The sequence below is a fragment of the Etheostoma spectabile genome, chromosome 10 (assembly GCF_008692095.1).
Source record: "Etheostoma spectabile isolate EspeVRDwgs_2016 chromosome 10, UIUC_Espe_1.0, whole genome shotgun sequence".
Lineage (NCBI taxonomy): Eukaryota > Metazoa > Chordata > Actinopteri > Perciformes > Percidae > Etheostoma > Etheostoma spectabile.
Window position 1 is genome coordinate 15,847,259 of NC_045742.1, and position 20,555 is coordinate 15,867,813.

Genomic DNA, 20,555 nt, shown 5'->3' on the forward strand with positions numbered 1-20,555 from the left:
GTCTATATTGTTTCTGTTTATAGTGTGTATGTACTGTTTGTTTTCTATGTGTAAGCGCATTGTGAGGAATGATGATGATGATCCAAAGCAAAAGTCCTCGTATGTGTCCTCATACCAGGCAAATAAAGCTGATTCTGAAGTTCACTGCACTTAAGAAACATCTGTTCCAATCTAAAAGATCTAACATTTAACTAAAATGACAACTCTACAGTAAAATTACAGCTTCTGTATTACTGAACTAATAAGCTCAGCTCCGAACACACACAAGTCATTTGTATATAATTGCACATCATTGGGTCTTGCAGCCACTCACTTGCCAGTGCAGGTACCTTCCACTTCTGTGAAAAGCTTCTGCTTCACGGTGTTTAGGAGGTTAGGGCCAAAATACCTTGGGTGTAGAAGAATTTCATGTTCCAAAGAAATCTGAGAACACAAAAAATAGACTTGCATTATAAGACAACCCTTCAGTGTGGGTTGCATGATGTTAGATGTTTACTTTAAGTTATTATAAATGTTATAGTTAATTAATCAAGACCAACACTTTATATATTATTTCTGAATGACTATAAAACAACAACGTTAATCAATGCAGCAAATATTTTAAGTTTAACTTAGCTACGTTAGCTAACGTTGTGCTAACAGCTCAAGCTAGGCACACATTGACAAACAAAACACGCAAACAAAACACGCAAACACTGCTATTAGCCGACTCATACACGGAGGGTATTGTAGATACATACATGGTAAAACATGTTGCTGTAATGTTCAATTCCTAGTCGATTAATTGTCTTGTTTTGATAAACTAGCAAAACGTCTTTCTCGTATGAATGGAAAACTGTCCCTCATTCGCGACTAAATCATTTCCGGGGCACGGGGTCGAATTGAGAGATTATGTTCCCTGGGTTCTGTCTCGCAGGCTCCCTGCGAGACAGAACCCAGGGAACTCAGAAAACATGAACTCAGGGATCTCTCAATTCGACCCCGTTCAGTATGGTCACAGTTCCTGATGGGTCACAGCTTTCGGTGCAACACCGGGGGCCTGTTGCACGAAACTAGGATAAGGGATTAAGCCGGGATATTCAGTATCCTGGATGAATTTAGCTGGACTCGGTTGCACGAAACCAGATTGAATTAAGCCCAGCCAAGTAACCATGGAGATTTATTCTTTGCGGTAGCTGGTCCAGGCAGGCAACAGCCAGGCTAAGATAATCCTGGAGTCTCATGAGTCAAATCAGCTGGGCTCTGATCCGAAAAACGTGTTTAACAGTTATTCCGTTGTCTTCTGCATGTGTTCTGCTTTATTTTTATTAACATGCATTAGCTACTTGTCTCTATTGTTGTCGCGAGTTTGTTTAAACCCTACTACAGTTGTTTAGATGTAGAAATGGTTGCACTGGCACTGGCTTCAGATGCGGAGGGACTTTTCCGGTGGGACGGTACTATGTCGAGGTGCCTGGCGTGCGGCCGGTGCCCGGTGGCCGGTGGCGCCGGTCCGGTGGCCGCTGCCGGTGGCGGTGTGCGTGCCGGTGGCTGCTGCCGGTGCCTGGTGCCCGGTGCCCGGTGGCGCAGTGGCTATTGCCTACCAGCAGACTTGCGAGTTGTGTCAGTGTCCACTCTCTCTGTGAAAGTAGAGATGAGCAGCGCAGCGTCCGTGGTCTCAGCTTCAGGTTTATACAGGACGCGCTCCGGAGATTGACGATATTAATGTAGCGATATTCCAGATGATATTAATGTAGCGATGTTCCAGATGATATTAATGTAGCGATGTTCCAGATGATATTAATGTAGCGATGTTCCCAGATGATAATAATGGCGGTCAGAGACCAATACATTCATGATTTCATTTTCTTGTTGCTTGTCCTTCTCTAATGAAGGGTAGTTTGTGTTATCCTTAATAAGTGGGCCTAATGTTTTTGTATATACCTTACATTGGTTTCATAACCTTCCTAAAAGTCTCACATCACCGATATATAAACGGTCTATACAGCAGTATGTAGTGGAGTTATCATTCATCCACTGGGAACACCACATGCTTCTTCATCTTTATTTTGGTGCGGTCACTTGTCGAAGAAAAAAAAACAGAATATTGTTTTACATATGCTCACAGGTGTATTGAAGTTCTTACTTTTTTTCTAGTTGTTGTCCCTTTCTGATTGTTCTATATGAACATTAATTGTATAAATAATTAGATATAGCTTATAGGATTTGTGCATGGTTGTAAACAGTTTCTCCAGTTGTGACTAAGGGTTTGAAATTAAGCCTAAAGTCCGTGGGTCCATTTCCCGAGGACATTAGTTCCCTCTGCTCACTTTGAGGCAAAGTAGATATTTTTACACCCCCACATATTCAGTCGGGTCCGCTATGTCGGGCTTTTTTTCCCGTTGATAAGAGCCGTATTTCCCTTTTTCCATTTTCTTCCCCTCCTCGTTACTTTCCATTAGAAGCTGCTGCTCATGGGTGAAACATATGGCGCATGCGTCTTCTATCTCTGCATCAGTAAATCTGTGATCGATAACGTGGTTTATTTGAGAAAGCCGTGAACGTGCACTTATCCCAGCTATCTACACCTGGCTGACATAGCTCCACCTGTTCATCCTGGCTCGGCAAACGTGCAACCGATTAAGCGCGAGAAGCGTACACGAAGTTCAAGCTGCGCTTTTTCACTTATCCTGGATATATTTATTCTACTTTCGTGCAACAGGCCCCGGTACTAACCGTAGACTGTAAATATTATGGAACCAACCAAATGCAGTTTATTGGCCAGCTATGAGTACACATATTTTTTTTAACTTTTAACTTTAACGTAATTACACATAAATAGACATAATAGCTAAGAACAAGGACAACGAAGCTGGACAAGTAAGGTAAAGAACAGACAGGGCTACCTGTACGGTGTTTACAAATATAATATAAAGGTATTAGCACCAATGGCCAACAGTAAAAAATAATAAATAAATGTGTGTATGTATAAATCAAGTGTTCTGTAAGCGTTAAACTATACGGTATATCGTATGTTGGATTTATTTAGTCAGACAGTGACATATGATGTAAGGCTAATAAATCCAGTCAAATTCATATTGGGAGGCACCATGAGAACCGCCACCTACTGTACAGGAGTGTGTAACATCATGTCATTTTACAATTATCTTAAATTCTACTCAACACTGTCTTTTTTCAAAATAGAATTAGTGCCTTCCTCATGATTTTTTTATCTCCTCTCCTTCATTCCCCTTTCATCTCAAACCTAAATTATACTATCTTTAGGGGCTTGACAATCAAAATATACGTTTGGGAAAATGTATGATCAAACCAGAGTTGTCAACAAATTGTATTTGTCTACATATATTTACTTAAAATCGTAAAAGAATCGTATGGAGATCGATCAACAACACGACGAAAAATGCGTTCCAACCACCGTCTAAAGCCCCTAGTATAATTTAAGTTTGAAATAAAAAGGAGTACTCCTATAGACCGTTAATATTAATAATATTAATCATACATACATACATACAGTTTGTGGGTCTTGCACATAGAGCTCAAAAGTCCCGCCCCTCCTCCACGAGTAGCTCGGGCGGGGACTGACTGCAGGCGTGATCAATTTGGCTCAATGATTGGTTCAATGACTGGTCAGTCTACATCTGACGCGTCATCACCAAAACAGAACTGCCAATAGCGGAAGAGGAAGAATCAAAACAAAATATTTTAACAACGAGCTGGTTAATGCAGTTAAGATCATTGGATTCTTATAACCCATTATATTAATTAAACAACAATGCCAGGTCACTGACAGTTGAAAAGACTGATAATTATATATTTTTGATTGTAGTAAGTTACAATAGCAGCAGTAAGTCAATAACTCCAAGTATTTGCTTGACTTCTGTTAATCGCTTTCGAAAGACTGGGAACTATCCTAGCTAGTTGACAGCTAGCTAGTTTTTGACGGTCACTTTCCAGCCAGGCAAGGCGACTAACATGGCGAGTAACCTCGTCTCGAAGTTATTTCGTCCCTCTGTGTTCACACAGCTGGTAAGTTGTCGTACTTACTTTCCTGCTTTGCTAGTGCAGTTTCTGTATAACTCGTGTGAATTTCCTGTCCTCCGTCCAGGCGTCTCTCCGCTCGGGTGTCGGGTCTTGGGGGAAGGCGGCGGCGGGCGTTAGACATTTCTCCAGCGATCCGCCACCGGAGAACATCAGTCGCTATCCAGTTCCTTACAAGAAAGAGCTACCTTATGATATAGTGGAGCTTATGGAGGAAGTTGAGTCAAAGGTAAAAAAAAACAACAACAAAAAAAACACAACCTTATATTTTGAGGCATTGAACTGCACATAACGTTATGTGCAATAAACATTGTCATGAGTCTTATTTTCCAACCTGCTAAACTTCACGTTTCCTTCTTTACAGGGAGGCTTTTTGCCCAACGTCTTCAAAGTCCTCTCCCATAGACCAGCAGAGTTCAGAGCCTTCTTCGCTTACTACAATGAACTAATGAACAAAGAGACAGGTGTGTGTGTGATGTGTTATGGTGACAGTAAGTGCAAGTGTTAAGGGCGGTATTAGAAGTGCTAGGCATCCTGAGGAAAGCGCTTGGTCCCCTGGAACAGTATAAACATTTAATTTCTGTCCCTGGGCCCCTCTGACACTCCTTTCATAAGCAATATTGCTGACTCCGTTTACAGTGCTGCAATCAGGCTTTTCTGGTTCTGTGCTGCATTTTGGTGACAGCAGGGGCATGGAAACGCACTTTTGGAGTGCAGCTGAAACATGAGGAGGCAGGTGTGATGTTGAATCTGTTTTAGTTGAGGAATGAACAGTGGGAGGTAGTGTGGTTGAAGCTATGGTAACCAAGGTCTGGTAGAAACAGGTAAATATCAGGTAGTGAAACAAAATAGACAATTTATGTGGCGAGGAAACAACTCCCATCCTATACAGACCGGCGCTTTAAACAGGCACTGTGGGTTCTGTTGTACACCCAGTGTAAGGGTGGAAAGGTGGTGAGACATGCAGATTCAATGACACACTGCATCTTGTCTCTCACTGAATCTGCAGCTTTCAGGCATGTTTACTTTGCAAACATAATTAACATTTTTATCTCTAGTTGGGAATTTTTGGCGTTGCCACTTGCCACTATAAGAAAATGAGATTTGTATAATTTTTGTGTCTTGCTGCTGCATGGTGTCTGCTCTCCGCTACTTACTAAGCATATAGAAAGGTAGTAGATGTCTCCCACAGCCATAAGAAGCAGGGAAGCTTGCAGACTCATGTGGAAGTATTAGGCTGCTCCTTAAAATAGAAGGTACATAATGTCATAAAGTTACTTGAAGGGACACTTCATGTACTTTATGAGAACATATTATGTACCTTCTTTGGCTCTTGTTTTACATAAAGTCACCAATGGGGTCTCGAAAATGTAGCAACAAATACGCTGAGTTGGCAACGCTGTTGGCAGGTAGAGTCCCCGTGGTCATAGGAAGACGGCCATAATAAAACCAGAGTAGTCATTGCAGCAAGAGATCTCCAGAGCACATTAGGATGTTTTCTTTTTATGCCTTTAATTTCATTGTGTTTTCAATTGAACTTTGTTTTGTTTCTATTTTGTGAAATAAAACTGATTGTGGTTAGTAAGCCCACACATGAACTGTGACTTATTCAATATGGACAAATGTGGACCCTGAGGCTAGACCAATTAAGGCTTGGAAATTGACAAAGCACCCCATTATTATATTATGTTTCAGCTTTTCAGAAGTGAATGATAAAAAACTCTTAATGAGAAGAAATTAACACAGTTTTTGGAACAAAAGCTATCCTGTAAGTATCCCACTCCACTTCCTAAACCTTTTTGATATTGTGGCCACTTCTTCAGTATCCAGGACCTGAACCAAGAAGGAGTTTACTCAGTTACCTGGATAACTTTGTTCACTAATACCAGCCAGCCAGCTCTGATGCTATGTACTTTATATATCTTTATTCTTGTTGTGTAAATGGGTGTTTATTTTTTCATGATTTCTCATTCAGTTGATAAGTAATGTCTTCCAGGCAGATTAACCAAGGCAGATCGTGAGCTGATCGTGGTGGCTACCAGTATCCACAACAAGTGTCTTTACTGCGTGGTATCCCACAGTGCACTGCACCGCATCTACTCTAAGAAACCCACTCTTTCCGATCAGGTAAAATCTTAAATTGATTTTACTACTTGCCTCTACTTTGCTTATTATGAGACACAGTTACTGGTAGGCATTTTAATCTGTCAGAGCACAACACTTTTTGGGGGGTTTCAAAGAAGTTCTTTATTAGATCACATACATTTCCCGCTCCGTCTGATTGGCTCCGTCCCTACTCCCACGCAGGTCGTTGTTAACTACGAGAATGCAGAGCTGTCGCCTCGGGAGCGTGCCATGCTGGATTTCGCGATGGCTGTGTGTCGCTGCGACACCATTACAGAGCAGCATTTCCAGTCTTTGGAGGAAGTGGGCTTTGACCGTGAGGATGCGTGGGACATTGCTGCCATCACCGCTTTCTTTGCCATGTCAAACCGGCTTGCTCACCTCACAGACATGAGACCAAACTTAGAATTTTATAACATGGGCCGGTTACCACGGGACAAGAGCAAGGACAAAGGGCAAGTGAAAGTGGAGTAACATTATTACAATTTACAGACTTCACCTTTAACATTGGAAATAGTCAGTTTTTCCCGAGATCATAATTTAGGTTCCACAGTTGCTTGACTGAGTCAGGATAGGCATGGAGAACAACTAGAGACTGACATGAGAAGGAAGCAAAATAACTGACCTCCCTGATATTTTATTACATGCTTAAAATCACTCCAAAGTGGTTTTACCTGCCCTTTACTTTAACATGGCATGTAAAATTCAGGATTCTATAAAGTATGTGTGCTGGTGCTCATTTAGATGATGAAGAAGCATGAGAGTGACTGTCTGAGTTTGAGTTTCCTGTGTGTGTTCTGATGGAGGTAAACATGGTTTTGTTGTTAATATATATCATTTGTCATTGTGTGTAACTCATTGTGTCTGCTTATTTACCTTGATGATTTGAATTTTAGTTGGCTCTGGTTGTTTACTGGCTACTATGCCACATGGGGAAAAGTTATTTCTTTGCACCTAGTTGTCTATTACATTACATTTAATGACACAGTTTCATAATTGTCTTTTACCTTCCATGATAGGGTTATAAAACCTATGAAAAAAAACACATGCAACTCAGAATATCAAACCATCTCTTTATTTCCTTGTTCACCAATTGAATGTGCTTTGTGTTATGATGTGTTGCTCAATGCATTGTTAATGTGACTACCAGGAAGAGTGGTATTACTGGCATTGTTCACAGCAGTATCTTCTAAATAAACTATTTGTCTTGATAATATGTAATATTTAGCAGTTTTTGTGACTTAACCACTTAGCTTTCTATGGCAATTAGTCATCTAAAATAAATCAGTTGTCACAGTTTACTGCTGGCAGGACAACCAGTGGTGTGGTAGTAAAAAAAAGAAGAGCTCCCATAATATTGGGAAAGTACTGTGTATGACCACCAGATGGCACTGCAACCATGAACATATTGGAAATTAAATGTACACTGCTAAACTATAATTAAAAGATTAAGGATATACTCCATAAGTGCTGCACATATTATGCTCATTTTCAGGTTTATAATTGTATTTAGAGGTTCTACCAAAATAGGTTTATGTGGTTTAATTTTCATAATACATCATATTTTTGTTTAACTGCACATTGCTCCAGCTCCTCTTTTCACCCTGTGTGTTGAGCTCTCTGTTTTAGCTACAGAGTGAGGCATCTCACTTCTGTAACATCTTTGTTGGTAATTGCAATGTGCAGTAAGTACTGCTAGCTTGTCAGTTGCAGAGCATAAGGGCGTGCAATGCTAGCAGCTTGGCGTGCATTGTAACGGGTTACAAAGTGACACGCTTGTCACGGAAGTAAAGGCTGGATTACAATTGAGCTGTTTGGAGCAGTTTGTGAACAGGGGTTTCTCTCGAAGATGGTAGGTCCTTTTGTGGAAGACTTTGGGGTTTTTCACTTTGTAAACTTATAATGTGCACAAAAAAGATAATATATATAACACAATAATTTTCAATTTCAATTTTATTCATAGTATCAATTCATAACAAGAGTTATCTCGAAACACTTTACAGATAGAGTAGGTCTAGACCACACTCCAGAATTTACAAGGACCCAACAGTTCTGGTAGTTTCCTCCAGAGCAAGCAACAGTGCGACAGTGGCAAGGAAAAACTCCCTTTTAGGAAGAAACCTCGGACAGACCCAGGCTCTTGGTAGGCGGTGGCTGACGGGCCGGTTGGGGTTAAAATGAAGAGTGGAAATAATGAAAAAGGAAAAAGCCAAAAAGCATAATATGAGCACTTTAAGATTAGAGTCATACACGATGAGTGCAAATCTTAGCTATTATTTAGTTTCTTTCACTGGAGTTGTGTAGAATCACATTCTTTCCCAAACTTTATTTTCTGGCAACCTACTTTTAATGCTGTCCCTGTACTGTCTATTATCTACAGTGAAACAAGTCAAACATGACTCAAGGCGTCACCAGAAGATTTACTTTGGTGTGCATGTACGATAGATGTTGGAGTTGCAAACTGCAATGAGAGCACGTATTGTATTTTTTTACCGTGTGCATTTGAAAACTACCCCGCTCACTTGAGAACATATGTTTGACTGTGAACAGAGCTCTGGTGAATGACAGCTTAGTCCAAAGAATCACAAAAGATGTTTCTGTATTTACATGATGAGTGACGAGCTGAAAGTCATCCTGACTCTGAAAGTCATTCAAACTGGATATTTACTTCAGTGTAGAGGTAGTTGTGTACTTTTTAAGTATACACATACTCACATTGAATTCCTCTGACAGATCTTGAGACACATTGTTAAATCGTTTGAAAGCTAATCTACTGACGTGAAGGTCATTTTACTCATAATTTCTTTTCAGGGCTGCTCCTGTACTGTCCTTACTGTACTGTGATTAAGTGTCATATGTCTCTGGAAGTGGTCCTGTACTATTACAGGTTTTCTATTATGGCTCCAACCCTCCTGACCCCCATGTCTCCTACTAGTATTGAAAGGAGACAACAGTTTCCAGACAATGCTAATGTATGGTATGTGGCTGCTGTTGTCACTCATCTTGTGACTCTTCAGGCCAAGAAAAGAACACAAATTGACAGATCACATGCAAACAAAGTTAAGATGGAGGTGGAGGCTTTTGCCCATTTGTTATTGTAGACTCTCGGCACATTGATGGACAAATTAATACACTGTAAAAGCAGTCTGGGGAGGCTCAGTGCTGTCTTTATTCTCAGGCAGATAAAAACAAGTAGTGATGCACACACGTGTCAAAAAGGGAGCATGATAAAAAGCAGGAAAACATAGCTGTAGTGCAAGTAAGAGGATTGGTAAGGTTGTGGGTCAAATGAAAAAAATGTCACCAGTGAAGTAGACATCATTTATGAAGCTTAACTGCCATGTGGGTGCATATTACTTAAGCAAAGAGCAGTAGCAACAGGTTTAAGGCATCCTTCATCTGAGCAGTCCTCACAGCAGTTGTGAGAGTGTGGTCTTGGAACTTAAAGCAATTTCTGAGGGGATTTTGGCAACCCTATTTGGTTTAAGTAGCCCCCAAAATCTGAATACATAGTCATCACTTTACTATTCAGAGTTTTTACTCACACCCCATTAAAACCATCATCTAGAGTGAACACACAGTGTAGAATATTATGGTAAACGCTGTCCCCTTCAGACTGAGCCTCTCCATGTTTACAACATGAAAGAACCTACTTTAGTAAAAGGAGTCATGAACCCTAGAGATGTTAGACAAAAGAAAGAACTTTCAATCTCAAAAGCAAAGCCAACATGGATGAGAAGCCTAATGAACATTCCAACAAATACACGTCTATGACAATTGGTAATGTGCTATGTTGTGAGATTGCTTTGTCGACATGTGTCCAAGGTCAAAAATACACTTTCAATTAAAGTTTTGACGATGACCACGGCCATGTTATCATAAATATTGTATTCAAGATGAAGATCCAGTAAGTATTTCTGCTTATATGAACTCTAGTAATAAATGTCAAGTGAACTTTGCTTTGATACACTCAAAGCAAAGTTCATTTGTGAATTTGCCATCTCTTTGTGTCTGTGCACAACCTCCAGACTTCCTGCTGTTAGAGTCAACCCACATTCGCAGCTCTAGGAGAGATAAGAAGTGGGGGTTCTGGAAGAAGCGCTTCTCATCTTTTATGCCTCCGCTGGGTGTTCAGAGCAAACTTAACACAACTCTGAGAGTTGTCAGACAACTCCTCCATTCTTTCACAGCTGCAAAGGAGTGTGCAGTTAGAGTGTGGAAAATAATTCAAGGAAAAATATCAAGGAATGCTCTGCCCCAAATTGTGTGTTCATCTTTTTCTCTTTATTTTGTGGTGACCAAACTCTCCCAAATGCGCTTATGCATAGTGTGCCTTTTCAACCCACTAACTGCAACATCAAATTCAAAGCCAATACAAAACCTCGCACTGTATCTTTGACTGGATGCAAAGGCACAAGGTTGGAAACAACTGATGGCATGTAAGCAACAACTTTCACTGTTTGAATTCTTTGTCAGAGTTGTATGGATTGTAATGGCAAGCAGAGAATACTGTAGATCATAGACATTTTTTACTAGATTAGAAACAGCTGCTGGATGGCAATGAAATCACTTTTTTTTTATACAAAATGCTAATATTCCTTTTTGAGACAACTTAGAAGGCAAGATCAACATCAGCCTTTAAGAGTCATGTACATGAGATATGATTCTTGAAGTAAGCATTATTTTACTGTAAGTTTGCGTTGTATTTCTTTGCTTTTCTAAGCTCAGTCTGTTTAGATGACGTGATATCTTGTTGCAATACCTGTATTTCAAGGACAGCTACAACTAAAAAAAATGAAGAGTAAACATAAATTCCTTTAAAAGGAGGGACTCTTTCTTCATCAACATATTATGACCCAGTGTTAAACAATTACATAGATAAACTGGCATGTGACATCTGAATCTCCCCTACCACAGTAACCTCAGTACACCAGTCAGGAAATGTGTTTTGAATAGTACTACTGTGATTTTGGCCACCTACCTACAGTTATTTTATGCACATATTACACCTATTTATGTAAATAATCATTTTAGCCAAAGTTCATGTCCACAGGATTTGTTGAAAATTGATTCAGGTAAATTAAACCTGACTTGAAAAAGCATGAAAAAAGCACTTGATTACATTTGATTAAAAAATGGACAGGAAATGATCAAATCTAGTGACTGTAACAAACTGATTTTACTGGGAATTCTATTTTAGGATGGCTTTTCCTGCTCTATTTACACATAAGGGATGCACTCGCACTGTGTGACTCATTGAAGAGAATGCAAACAGACATAAGGTCTGAATTCTAACCAAGCGAGCACATATGGGACATTAGCAAATGGACAGACACAAGGATGTGTCAGTTCCTGTTACAGTAAGAGTGTACGTGAGCATGCATGTGGGCAAGTCTATATGCATGTGTGCACCCAGTAAAGTGCATTCTCCAGCTGGGTGTGTATATGTGTGTGTGTGGTAAAAAAGCATGTTCTGTGAGCATTTGCAACTGGAGTCTTTTGCATTAATTTAATTTGATGGAATTTCACAATTAACAGATCAGCTACTTGTCCCTTTACTGGAAGTCTAATCCCTACAGATTCTACATCAGAGATGGAACATGCAGTCAGTCCCACAGCTGTGACACAGGGAGGACGAGGGCCAAAAAAGGCAACACATCTTTGAAAATAGGCTAAATGAGAAATGTTAGATTTTGGTATTAGGGCTGCTGTTTGGAGCTGATATTTTTGTTACACTGATAGCTAGGCCCACCATCAGGAAATATTGAATGTCATTTTTCAAATTAGGCCCCTCATCCACACCCTCAGGTACCATAAATGTTTGCCTGGGGCCGCCTGGGCCTTGAACAGGAGTCTTCGATACCCTTTGTCCCTCCCTGACGGCAGATCTCCTGATAGGCTCAACACACCAGAGTGCAATAAGAAGTGTATTTTGAGACACAGGTCACTTTGTTTTCATGGAACAAGAAACATCACATTAGTAGTGTTGTTTCGCACCCGACTAAACTTGTTTAAGTTGTCACTACAGTGTAGAAAAGGGAGACTATCACAAGATTAAATTAATTTAGATTAGTGCTATAACTTTTATTCTGAAAGTGTGTTATTAGATTATGCCTTGATATGCCAAAACTTCAAATACTACAGTATTGTTTACAGATTTAAATTCATATCCCCAAGGATACCATGATATTTTTATTGACATCAATGAATAAATTTATTATTATAGTTGACAAGGTAAAACGAGGAATCATTAGTACGACAGAAAAGTAAGTTTGTATCCGATCATAGTTCTGGTAGACTTGCCATAGCATTTGTCACATGAGTGCATCATGATGAAAAAGGTAGCATTGACTCACAGAGAATGGTGTGGCAGCAGCCACGGGAACCCTGAAAATCAGACAGGGAGAATAGGAATGTTACATGTTACACATCAACTCTCAGTGATATATCCTCTGCTACTCATCGTATTCATAACACTGACACACTCCATCTCCACGTAGCTGAAACTGTTTCATGACTTCTCAATCAACGAGTTTGAGAAGTGTTTCAGATTAGACTGTTCCAGACTGATAATCCAAAAGCACATTCACTCAGATTACTTTATGTCTGTGGATTATGGGTCATACACCATCTCATATTTGCAATAGAGAGATTCATGCTTGTACTCTTTGTTTGTTTATCCTTGCTTGTTTTTTAGTAGGTATTTGTGCCGTGTAGTGTTTGTCTGCTTTTCGCATTTATGGTTGTTTGTGCGCTTACAGGTGCTGAATGTTGCCATTTGTTTCTCTGTTTTTTTAGGGTAATATTTATTTATATTTGACAATGAAAGGGCAGTGGAGTTCATGTCAATGCAGCCATCAAAAGTGTGACCTGCAGCCTGTTATCTGAGCTCCATGGGTACACTGGAACTAATGTCTTCAATATTAGATGGAAGATTGTTTAATTGCTGTGATCCGTATTGTTTTGGCATCACTACCAGTTTACAGTTCAAAGGCTTCAATCTGCTTGGTTCTTCCTCTGTTTTCACAGTGTTAGGGTTCAGATTATGCTAACATCTGCATTGTAATACTCTAACTATATCAGAGGGCTGCTGTTTCTGCAGTTGTCCTTGAAACTTGGCAAAATCACTTGGCAGACTACTGTCTCTATTTGCAAATGTGCTCATTTGTTTGCGTGTCATGAATATGAATACCATTTGACTCCTTTAATTTCCACCACATCTCTTTTGGGGAGTATCACATATATGTTTTGGTTCGAGCCTGCAGACGGAGCCAAGTAAACAATTATCCACACCTTTGACCAACAGAGAGGACAAGGTCTCCGCTCTGTCAGGACAACCAGGAAAGTGAGATGAGACTGATGAGTGACAGGACTCCCTGTCCGGCCAACCCCGTTGCTGCTCTCTCATTTGGCGATGTGTCACATTAGCATTCAGGCTGTTGCTTTTTCTCACCCACTAAAATGAATCACAGCTTATTACAGTAATGAAAGTGTCACCACAAAGTTGATTAAATAATGCCTTAATGAATCACTAAAACAGCACAGAAAAAGACAGAAAATAGCACACAATAAAGAAAAGTAGAGAAGAGAACAAGACAAGACTGTATCAAATAGACAAAAAACATGACATAGACAACATAAGAAATTAAATGCTAAAATACTTATGTGTAGCAACTAAAATGTTTAGCACATTAACATCTTAGTTCAGCGTGTTAGCATGCTAACATTTACTAACTGTTGGCCAGCACATATTTTGACTTGATGGTAGCACTAGATGAAAAGTTAGATGATCACCAAAATAATTATAATTCATCCTGAGGGGAACATGTCAACAAGTCCTCCAAATGAAATGACAAAGAACTGAAAGAACTGAACTGGGGACAATAAATGTCTTTACAACAGATCATTTCAAATTATCCAAAAGTTGTCAAGATACTTCAGTTTAAACCAAAAGGTGGACCGACAGACCAACCAACCAACCAACCAACCGACAGACTGACATTGCCATCCATAGAGCCACGCCACCAGCATGACTAAAAAGAAAAGAAAGCAAATGGGTAGCAGCAAAGCAGATTTGAGTAATGTAAGAGCAGAAACTCATCTAACTAACCTAACCAAGGAACTGTTTGGAGTGAGGCAGTGTGTGAAGGTGAGAGACCATTTGGACTTGAGAACCGGACGAGTGGCTGTGCAACTCGCGGGGCAAAGAGGAGAAGATGATCATCTTTTGCGGCCGAAGCGCCTGGCAGGTTTGTTTCCCAAATGCAACCCCATATGGGGATTGTGGGATTGATTGGGACTGAAATTAGAAAACGTAAAGAGGGCCAAGAGAGGAGGCTTTCTGTGAAGGTGTGGAGGGGGGGGAGGCGTCCAGTAACTCTTCGGTTGTGATTACGTGTCTCTCACAATCTACCTGACACACACATAAACACATGGCAGGAGCTTCATATTTCTTTTAACTAATAATGCTAGGCCAGCAGATCAGCAGACAGAGGTTGTTGCCATATTGGATACCAATAAGACTGAGCTCCAACCAATAACTTTTTCATGAATTTCATTACTTTCCTACTTTCCACTTTGCCCTACAGCTGCCTTGACCTGTTTATGGTTTGGATTGTAGAGTAATTTACCTACAGTATATCACCTACTGTAGTTGCATTATTAATGCTCACAGATTAGATTTTATTCTGGAAAAAAAGGGAAAGCGCATCTGTTTTGGTTCATAACTTTTGAAGTGAAGTATACATCAGCTTCATGCTGAGCTCAGCAGTCTGACCATTTGACACTCTCTGAACAGGCAATCTGGTCTCGCTCAGACCCCCGCCATGCACAGTGTGTGTGAACAGTGTGTGGTATCTTCTGTGTCTGGTAGAGGCAGCTACAATTGTGTACAAGTCTATGTGTGAGGGGTCCAAACACCCAGTCTTGCACTTGCCACGTTACCACTTTGGCTCCATATTATCAAGCTTCCTGTCGCTGGCATGTACTAAAAACAACAATAACAAACACAACAACAATTGTTTACATGTTGTCATCTCAGAAGCCTGAGTCTGGCAGCTGAGCTGTTCATCCTCACAGGGGGTTTGCTATGTATATCAGGCAGTGTTAATGACATTGGAGCACGTGCATATGTTCTAATGGTTTGTTCAGGGGAAATCCTTTCATGGAAAAAATAAATAAAAAAATGTCCAACAAAGACCTTTTTCCTTCAGGATTTTTCTGTATTTTGTTGCATCATTTTACCCCTTACTTTCACAAGTCTTCCAGGGCCTCAACTTAGCAAAGAATATTTAATATTTCTATATAATAAATGTAGATTGGTAGATTGGAGTAAATGCTGTAAATAGTGATCATGACAGAATCATACTGTTGGCTTCATGTAGTGTATGTTTGAATGTGTATATTGTGTTTTAGTCCTGTGATCCCTGATTAAAATCTCACGTGTCTCAGATGAAGATGAGAATGAATAGATTTCTGCTTAAACTGTGTCTGATGTGGTGAGTGACTGCTAAAGTATGTATTTCCCAAATTCCTGGATAATCACAAGGTTAAAACTGAGTTAGAATATCTGACTCATGACAAACATCATAATGCTCAGATTTGTTACACATGTACAAACTAAATGTGCTTTTACATTCTAAATGCAATCTAAAACGATTATTATGTTGATTAATCAGATCAGTGCTCACACATTATAGTCAGGATTTAATTTGGACTCAAATGAGGGTGCAAAATGTAGTTTAATGTTAAATAAATTAAACAACTCTAGTCTATTATTGTGAAGAGGGACTGATACGCTTGTATTCTAACAGCCCAGCCTATTACAGACTTGATTACTTATTTAACACGCACACGCACACGCACACGCACACGCACACGCACACGCACACACACACACACACACACACAGACACACACACACACACACACACACACACACACACACACACACACACACACACACACACAACATAAACAATTGGACTGCCAGAGATCACCCTTTGTCCTGAATTTGACATTTCTCTTCTTAACCAATGGTCTAGCCCTGCAGCTGGGATTCTCTGTTTATCCTCAGTTATGTAATATTCTTTATGTGTGGCCTACTGATTGGTTGCTCCCTTAAAGTCCAACCTCTTCCTCTCTCCCTTTTCACTTAGAGCATTTACTGGAACCCACACACAATGTATGTTCCAAAATTTTTTATTTATTGGTCATCTGAATTAATGTAAGGGAATTATCACATCATATCTGGTTTGGTCCTTTGCTGTTTTCCGTTGTCACCCTCCTGAACTGTTTACCTGTTACCTGTTTATTCCTTTTCTCTTTGACTTCTCATGCTCTCCCACACAATTGATCCATCTTCTCCACCAGAAATGTAACATTACCTACCCTACAAAACTGTGGCACAGTGCAATGTCTTAGGATACTAACGCAGCAGCTCATTTATTTACAACATGATCAGTCCAAATCACTGTATAAGTATTAACTGATGTCTGATCATACAGCATGATGTTTAACATGGGTAATCTACGGGTAGTTAGTACCTATACACACATTTCCTACTGAATCTCTGTTTAAGAAGTTTGTTCAAACAAAGTGCTTCTCCCTTCTTCTGCATCTCCCTCTGCCCACGAGCTGCTGCACTTTTCTCCGCATGGACTGTTTTACTCATTTTGATTCCCATGCCCCGTTAATAAATGATTAGAATACTGACACAGTGCAGGAGGCATAACTCAACACTTTAGTGTCCTACACAAACATACAACACAGAAGAGCACTGACTGGTATATTTTAGTCTCAGCCTGTTAACAGTGATGTTTCTTTAGTATTTTCTTAATACATTTCACAAGTAAAGTTGCCTTTTTTGGTCAGTCTAATTATTTATCTGATTTTTGATTTCCTTTTCTTCTGTGAACCCTCAGAGAGAAAAGTTTAATTAATATTTATAATAAATTATTATTTAATTTGTAGTTTTAAGTAAAATTTTGAGTTCAGATGATGGAAATATTGCACAATGACAAAATCATTTGAAAATAGATTCCTGCCTTCATTTGTTAACTTTTAATAGTCATTGAGCTGACTTATTACTGTAAAATAAAACTTATATCTTTCAAAGGAACACCAACTGCCAACAATTCCGCCTCAGATGGGTTCTGCCTTATTCATTGGAGTTCATCCACAAAACATCAAACAATTGGAAGTTGAGAGGCAGCCTTTGTTGGCCACACAGAAAAGAAATCAGAGAATATTTCCTCGACCACAGCAGGAAAACATGCCCCACATTCTTTGTCTTGCATGCTTTACTGGCTTATTTCAGCACAGACTGCTATTTGATTTCCTCTCCCATTCAATGTTTTATTTCCTTTCATTATTTCAGACCAGAGACATTTCTACCACTGTCTAAGAAAACCAGAGCTTTACTGAAATAAGGAAGGATTTTTCACATTATATATTTTTTGTCCTGACTAGGTTCTTTGACTGTTTAACTTGTCAAAATAAGCACATTCCGTCCCATTAACATGGTGGCAAAATGAATGTATCAGTTATAAAAGCTGGAGATTTAGAGCCGTCTGTCACACAAACACAAGACACAAGACTGTAATGGCTCATTAGTCTTGTTAAATATCAGTGAAGACGCTAATGGTGACAATGTGTTTCTGGATGTGCTCATTTTTAAATATGGCACCATAATTTCCACTGTTTTACAATCAGTTAAAGGACTTTTTCCCATTTTCTTTTGCATTGTGCTGATTAATTTGACACTTGGAGTCATCCGGCTGACCTCTTCTCTTGCAATTTTCCAGCTTGAAGTAAAGCAGAATGCACTCTGATTGAACTTGTAACTTGTGGATGGAGTTTGTAGACTTGAAGCTATAAGCTGGTGTTTTGCCCAGTAAGTTAAGCAAAAGTCTGAGGTTGATTTGTTTAACCAAGAAACTGTACAAAGAGCCATCTTCCAAGACTGAACCAAGTTTTCCCCTCCCTCCACTTTATATCTCCACAGACCTATCCAGAGCCTGGTATACAGAGAATAAATAGACTTTTATTAACATAGAGAGCCAAAAACCCACACTTGAAATGACAGAAAAAGAGATAAAGAGACCAATAACTGTAGCTCAGACAAAGAGGTGGCTGGTAGGTGGCACTAAACACGTTAACAACGCTGTGTGAACAGTCACTCGGATCCCTCCACAAAACACAGACAAAACTTACTGACAGTAGGGCCTTTTATAAATCTAAAGTATATTCTCCAGTGATTTGGCGGAGGGGGTTGTGAAGTTTTCTTCTTGCTGTCTAGCCATTGTCTGTGGTGTCAGAGGTTCAAAAGTCCCTTTGCTCTTCATCTTAGGTGACCACATTTGTACAGTGAAGTCCAACAAGGTACATAAATATGGGTATTTTATTTACAGCAGTTACACAACTTCACTTGACCTGTTTTCCTACATGTAAAGCATTGGCTTTTAAATGTAGTGACAGACCACTTGGTTAATAGATGCACTTACAGTTCAGCATGAAGTGTTTGACTGGACTTAAGAAAGATGCCTGTAACTGGTAAACATCAGTACATACCAGTCTACACAGTGCTTCTTGAAACAATATACTGTATGTTTCATTGTGTCATACACTGGCTGAAACTGTTCTTAATATGTTACAGATTATATTGGCTAAAATAAAACAGGCAAGACAAAGTGAAAAGTGATGCTAAATAAGCATTCCTATAGCAAATGAAGTTGTGTCCAATGGACTGTTGCACATCTCATTTCATTAAATAACCAACATAATTATGGGGATGGTACATCATCAGAATAAGCCTAATTTCCTTAATAAGAGTTGAGAAGGTGAACAGTTGGCATGAACCCAAACTGAGGTGATATTTGTACATTGTGTGTGTGTGTGTGTGTGTGTGTGTGTGTGTGTGTGTGTGTGTGTGTGTGTGTGTGTGTGTGTGTGTGTGTGTGTGTGTGTGTGTGTGTGTGTGTTGTTGTGAGCGGATTTGTACATACAGGACAAAAATAGTTGCAATGAGTGAAATGAACTAGAGAAAAGGCAGTGAGGTGGACTGTGGTGCTGTGTGAGTCATTGTTCAGTAAATTAAGCATCTTTCTAAATGAATAGTGCAGATAAAACACGGCTATTTACACTCTTTTCAGGGTGAAGACAATTAGGTGCCACATTATCTTCCCCTTATTGATATCTTACTTAACGTAAAAAAGAACATCTATATAGTGCACTCCTTTACTGTCCCATGCTTCCCAACCTTTTGCCTCTAGTCTCCCCAGGTTTGCGGTGTAGTCTCCATGCCCAACCTGTTTTGCTCTTTTAGATATGAACAGTTTGTTTCTGACAGTAGGACAGAGTGTGAAAATAAATGCATGTTTCTATTCTTAATTTTGAATATGCTAATGTAACATAATGATTTGTCTTTGTTCTTACTTATTTATCAATCATAAATATTCTGTTTTCTGATTGGCTCGATTCAGCAGCTTAGCAGAGCTGCAAGGCTACATTTACATTCTCGAGTTTCTTGAGTTAAATTTTCTCATGAAACACTGTGTGGCCCAGCTCCTTGGTGCCAAGACTGTAGCTTGAGGACCACATACTGCACCCTTCATTGTTTCCTTCCCCCATCCACTTTCTCTCTTAATTTCTTCTTTATGCCTAATATTTTGCTGTTTTCCTTCTCTCTCTCCTCCTGCTGCAAACAGCTATGTGAAGTCCTTGGAGACGGCCTCTATGAAGTTGGGTGCTGACATAAGGATGGTAAAGGTACAAATGATGGAGAAGAGAGAGAAGGCCACCAGGCACAGCCGGTCCACCACCGCTGCTGCAAATTTCCACTCACTGCAGATGGCCTCAGCCTTGTCCTGGTCACGGAACCGCTGGGCTATGTACGACACCTCCTCCAAGATGCGTTGGATCTCTGGTGGGGGAATGCTGACTCCCATACCAGGTCCAACTCCCATCCCCAGGCCTCCGACACCACTGCCAACTCCTCCAGTGGGCTCAGCCTCATTACTGAGGGAGCCATGGGCACGTCCTCCTAGTGCTACTCCGGAGTCGCTAGAAGGTGGGCAGTGTGGGCTTTCTATGGGGTCGTAATTGCCGAAGTAGAGGCTCATGGAACCGTTGGTGGTGCCTGTGGGGCAAGGTGGGCAGGATGTCTGTGAGAGGGGCATAGTGAGGCTTGGTACAGTGCCCATCTCTAGAGAGCTGGTGCGGTGCTGGGAGGTGTGACGGTAAACAGGCCGCTTGCGCTCATCGCCAGGTTGTTTCATACGGAGAAACCAGGCACACCAGTTCAGCAGAACCACACGAACCTGGGGAAGAGTGGGAGCGTCAGTGGTATACACACACACACACACACACACACACACACACACACACACACACAC

At 40.2% G+C, this 20,555-nt stretch overlaps 3 protein-coding genes and 1 long non-coding RNA gene across 6 annotated transcripts in view; 1 reads left to right on the plus strand and 3 right to left on the minus strand.

Moving 5' to 3' along the window:
* Positions 1 to 887, minus strand: part of polr2g (RNA polymerase II subunit G) — a 3,463-nt gene extending 2,576 nt beyond the window's left edge. Inside the window, exons 1-2 of the mRNA XM_032528043.1 lie at positions 741 to 887; positions 314 to 423 (exon numbers count right to left, since the gene is read on the minus strand). Of these exons, the coding sequence (XP_032383934.1) occupies positions 314 to 423; positions 741 to 752 (122 nt within the window). The 5' untranslated portion in view covers positions 753 to 887. The remainder of the gene's footprint in view (positions 1 to 313; positions 424 to 740) is intronic.
* A 2,797-nt stretch (positions 888 to 3,684) lies between these two features.
* Positions 3,685 to 20,555, plus strand: part of si:ch211-175m2.5 (uncharacterized) — a 29,253-nt gene continuing 12,382 nt past the window's right edge. Inside the window, exons 1-5 of one of the 3 annotated variants that reach the window (XM_032527231.1) lie at positions 3,685 to 4,026; positions 4,106 to 4,267; positions 4,403 to 4,502; positions 6,035 to 6,165; positions 6,346 to 6,641. In XM_032527231.1, the coding sequence (XP_032383122.1) occupies positions 3,973 to 4,026; positions 4,106 to 4,267; positions 4,403 to 4,502; positions 6,035 to 6,165; positions 6,346 to 6,636 (738 nt within the window). In that variant the 5' untranslated portion in view covers positions 3,685 to 3,972 and the 3' untranslated portion in view covers positions 6,637 to 6,641. Of the gene's footprint in view, positions 4,027 to 4,105; positions 4,268 to 4,402; positions 4,507 to 6,034; positions 6,166 to 6,345; positions 7,206 to 20,555 lie in introns of those variants that run through there. The other 2 variants (XM_032527232.1, XM_032527230.1) reach the window with 2 other exon arrangements.
* On the minus strand, positions 6,843 to 16,648 carry LOC116696351 (uncharacterized). The gene is made up of 4 exons (XR_004333699.1): positions 16,635 to 16,648; positions 15,604 to 15,607; positions 13,476 to 13,480; positions 6,843 to 7,348 (listed from the first exon to the last, which is right to left on the minus strand). It is a non-coding gene; the product is annotated as an uncharacterized LOC116696351 (long non-coding RNA).
* Positions 19,096 to 20,555, minus strand: part of LOC116696326 (neuronal acetylcholine receptor subunit alpha-7) — a 34,940-nt gene continuing 33,480 nt past the window's right edge. The window contains exon 9 of the mRNA XM_032527196.1: positions 19,096 to 20,480. Within this exon, the coding sequence (XP_032383087.1) occupies positions 19,869 to 20,480 (612 nt within the window). The 3' untranslated portion in view covers positions 19,096 to 19,868. The remainder of the gene's footprint in view (positions 20,481 to 20,555) is intronic.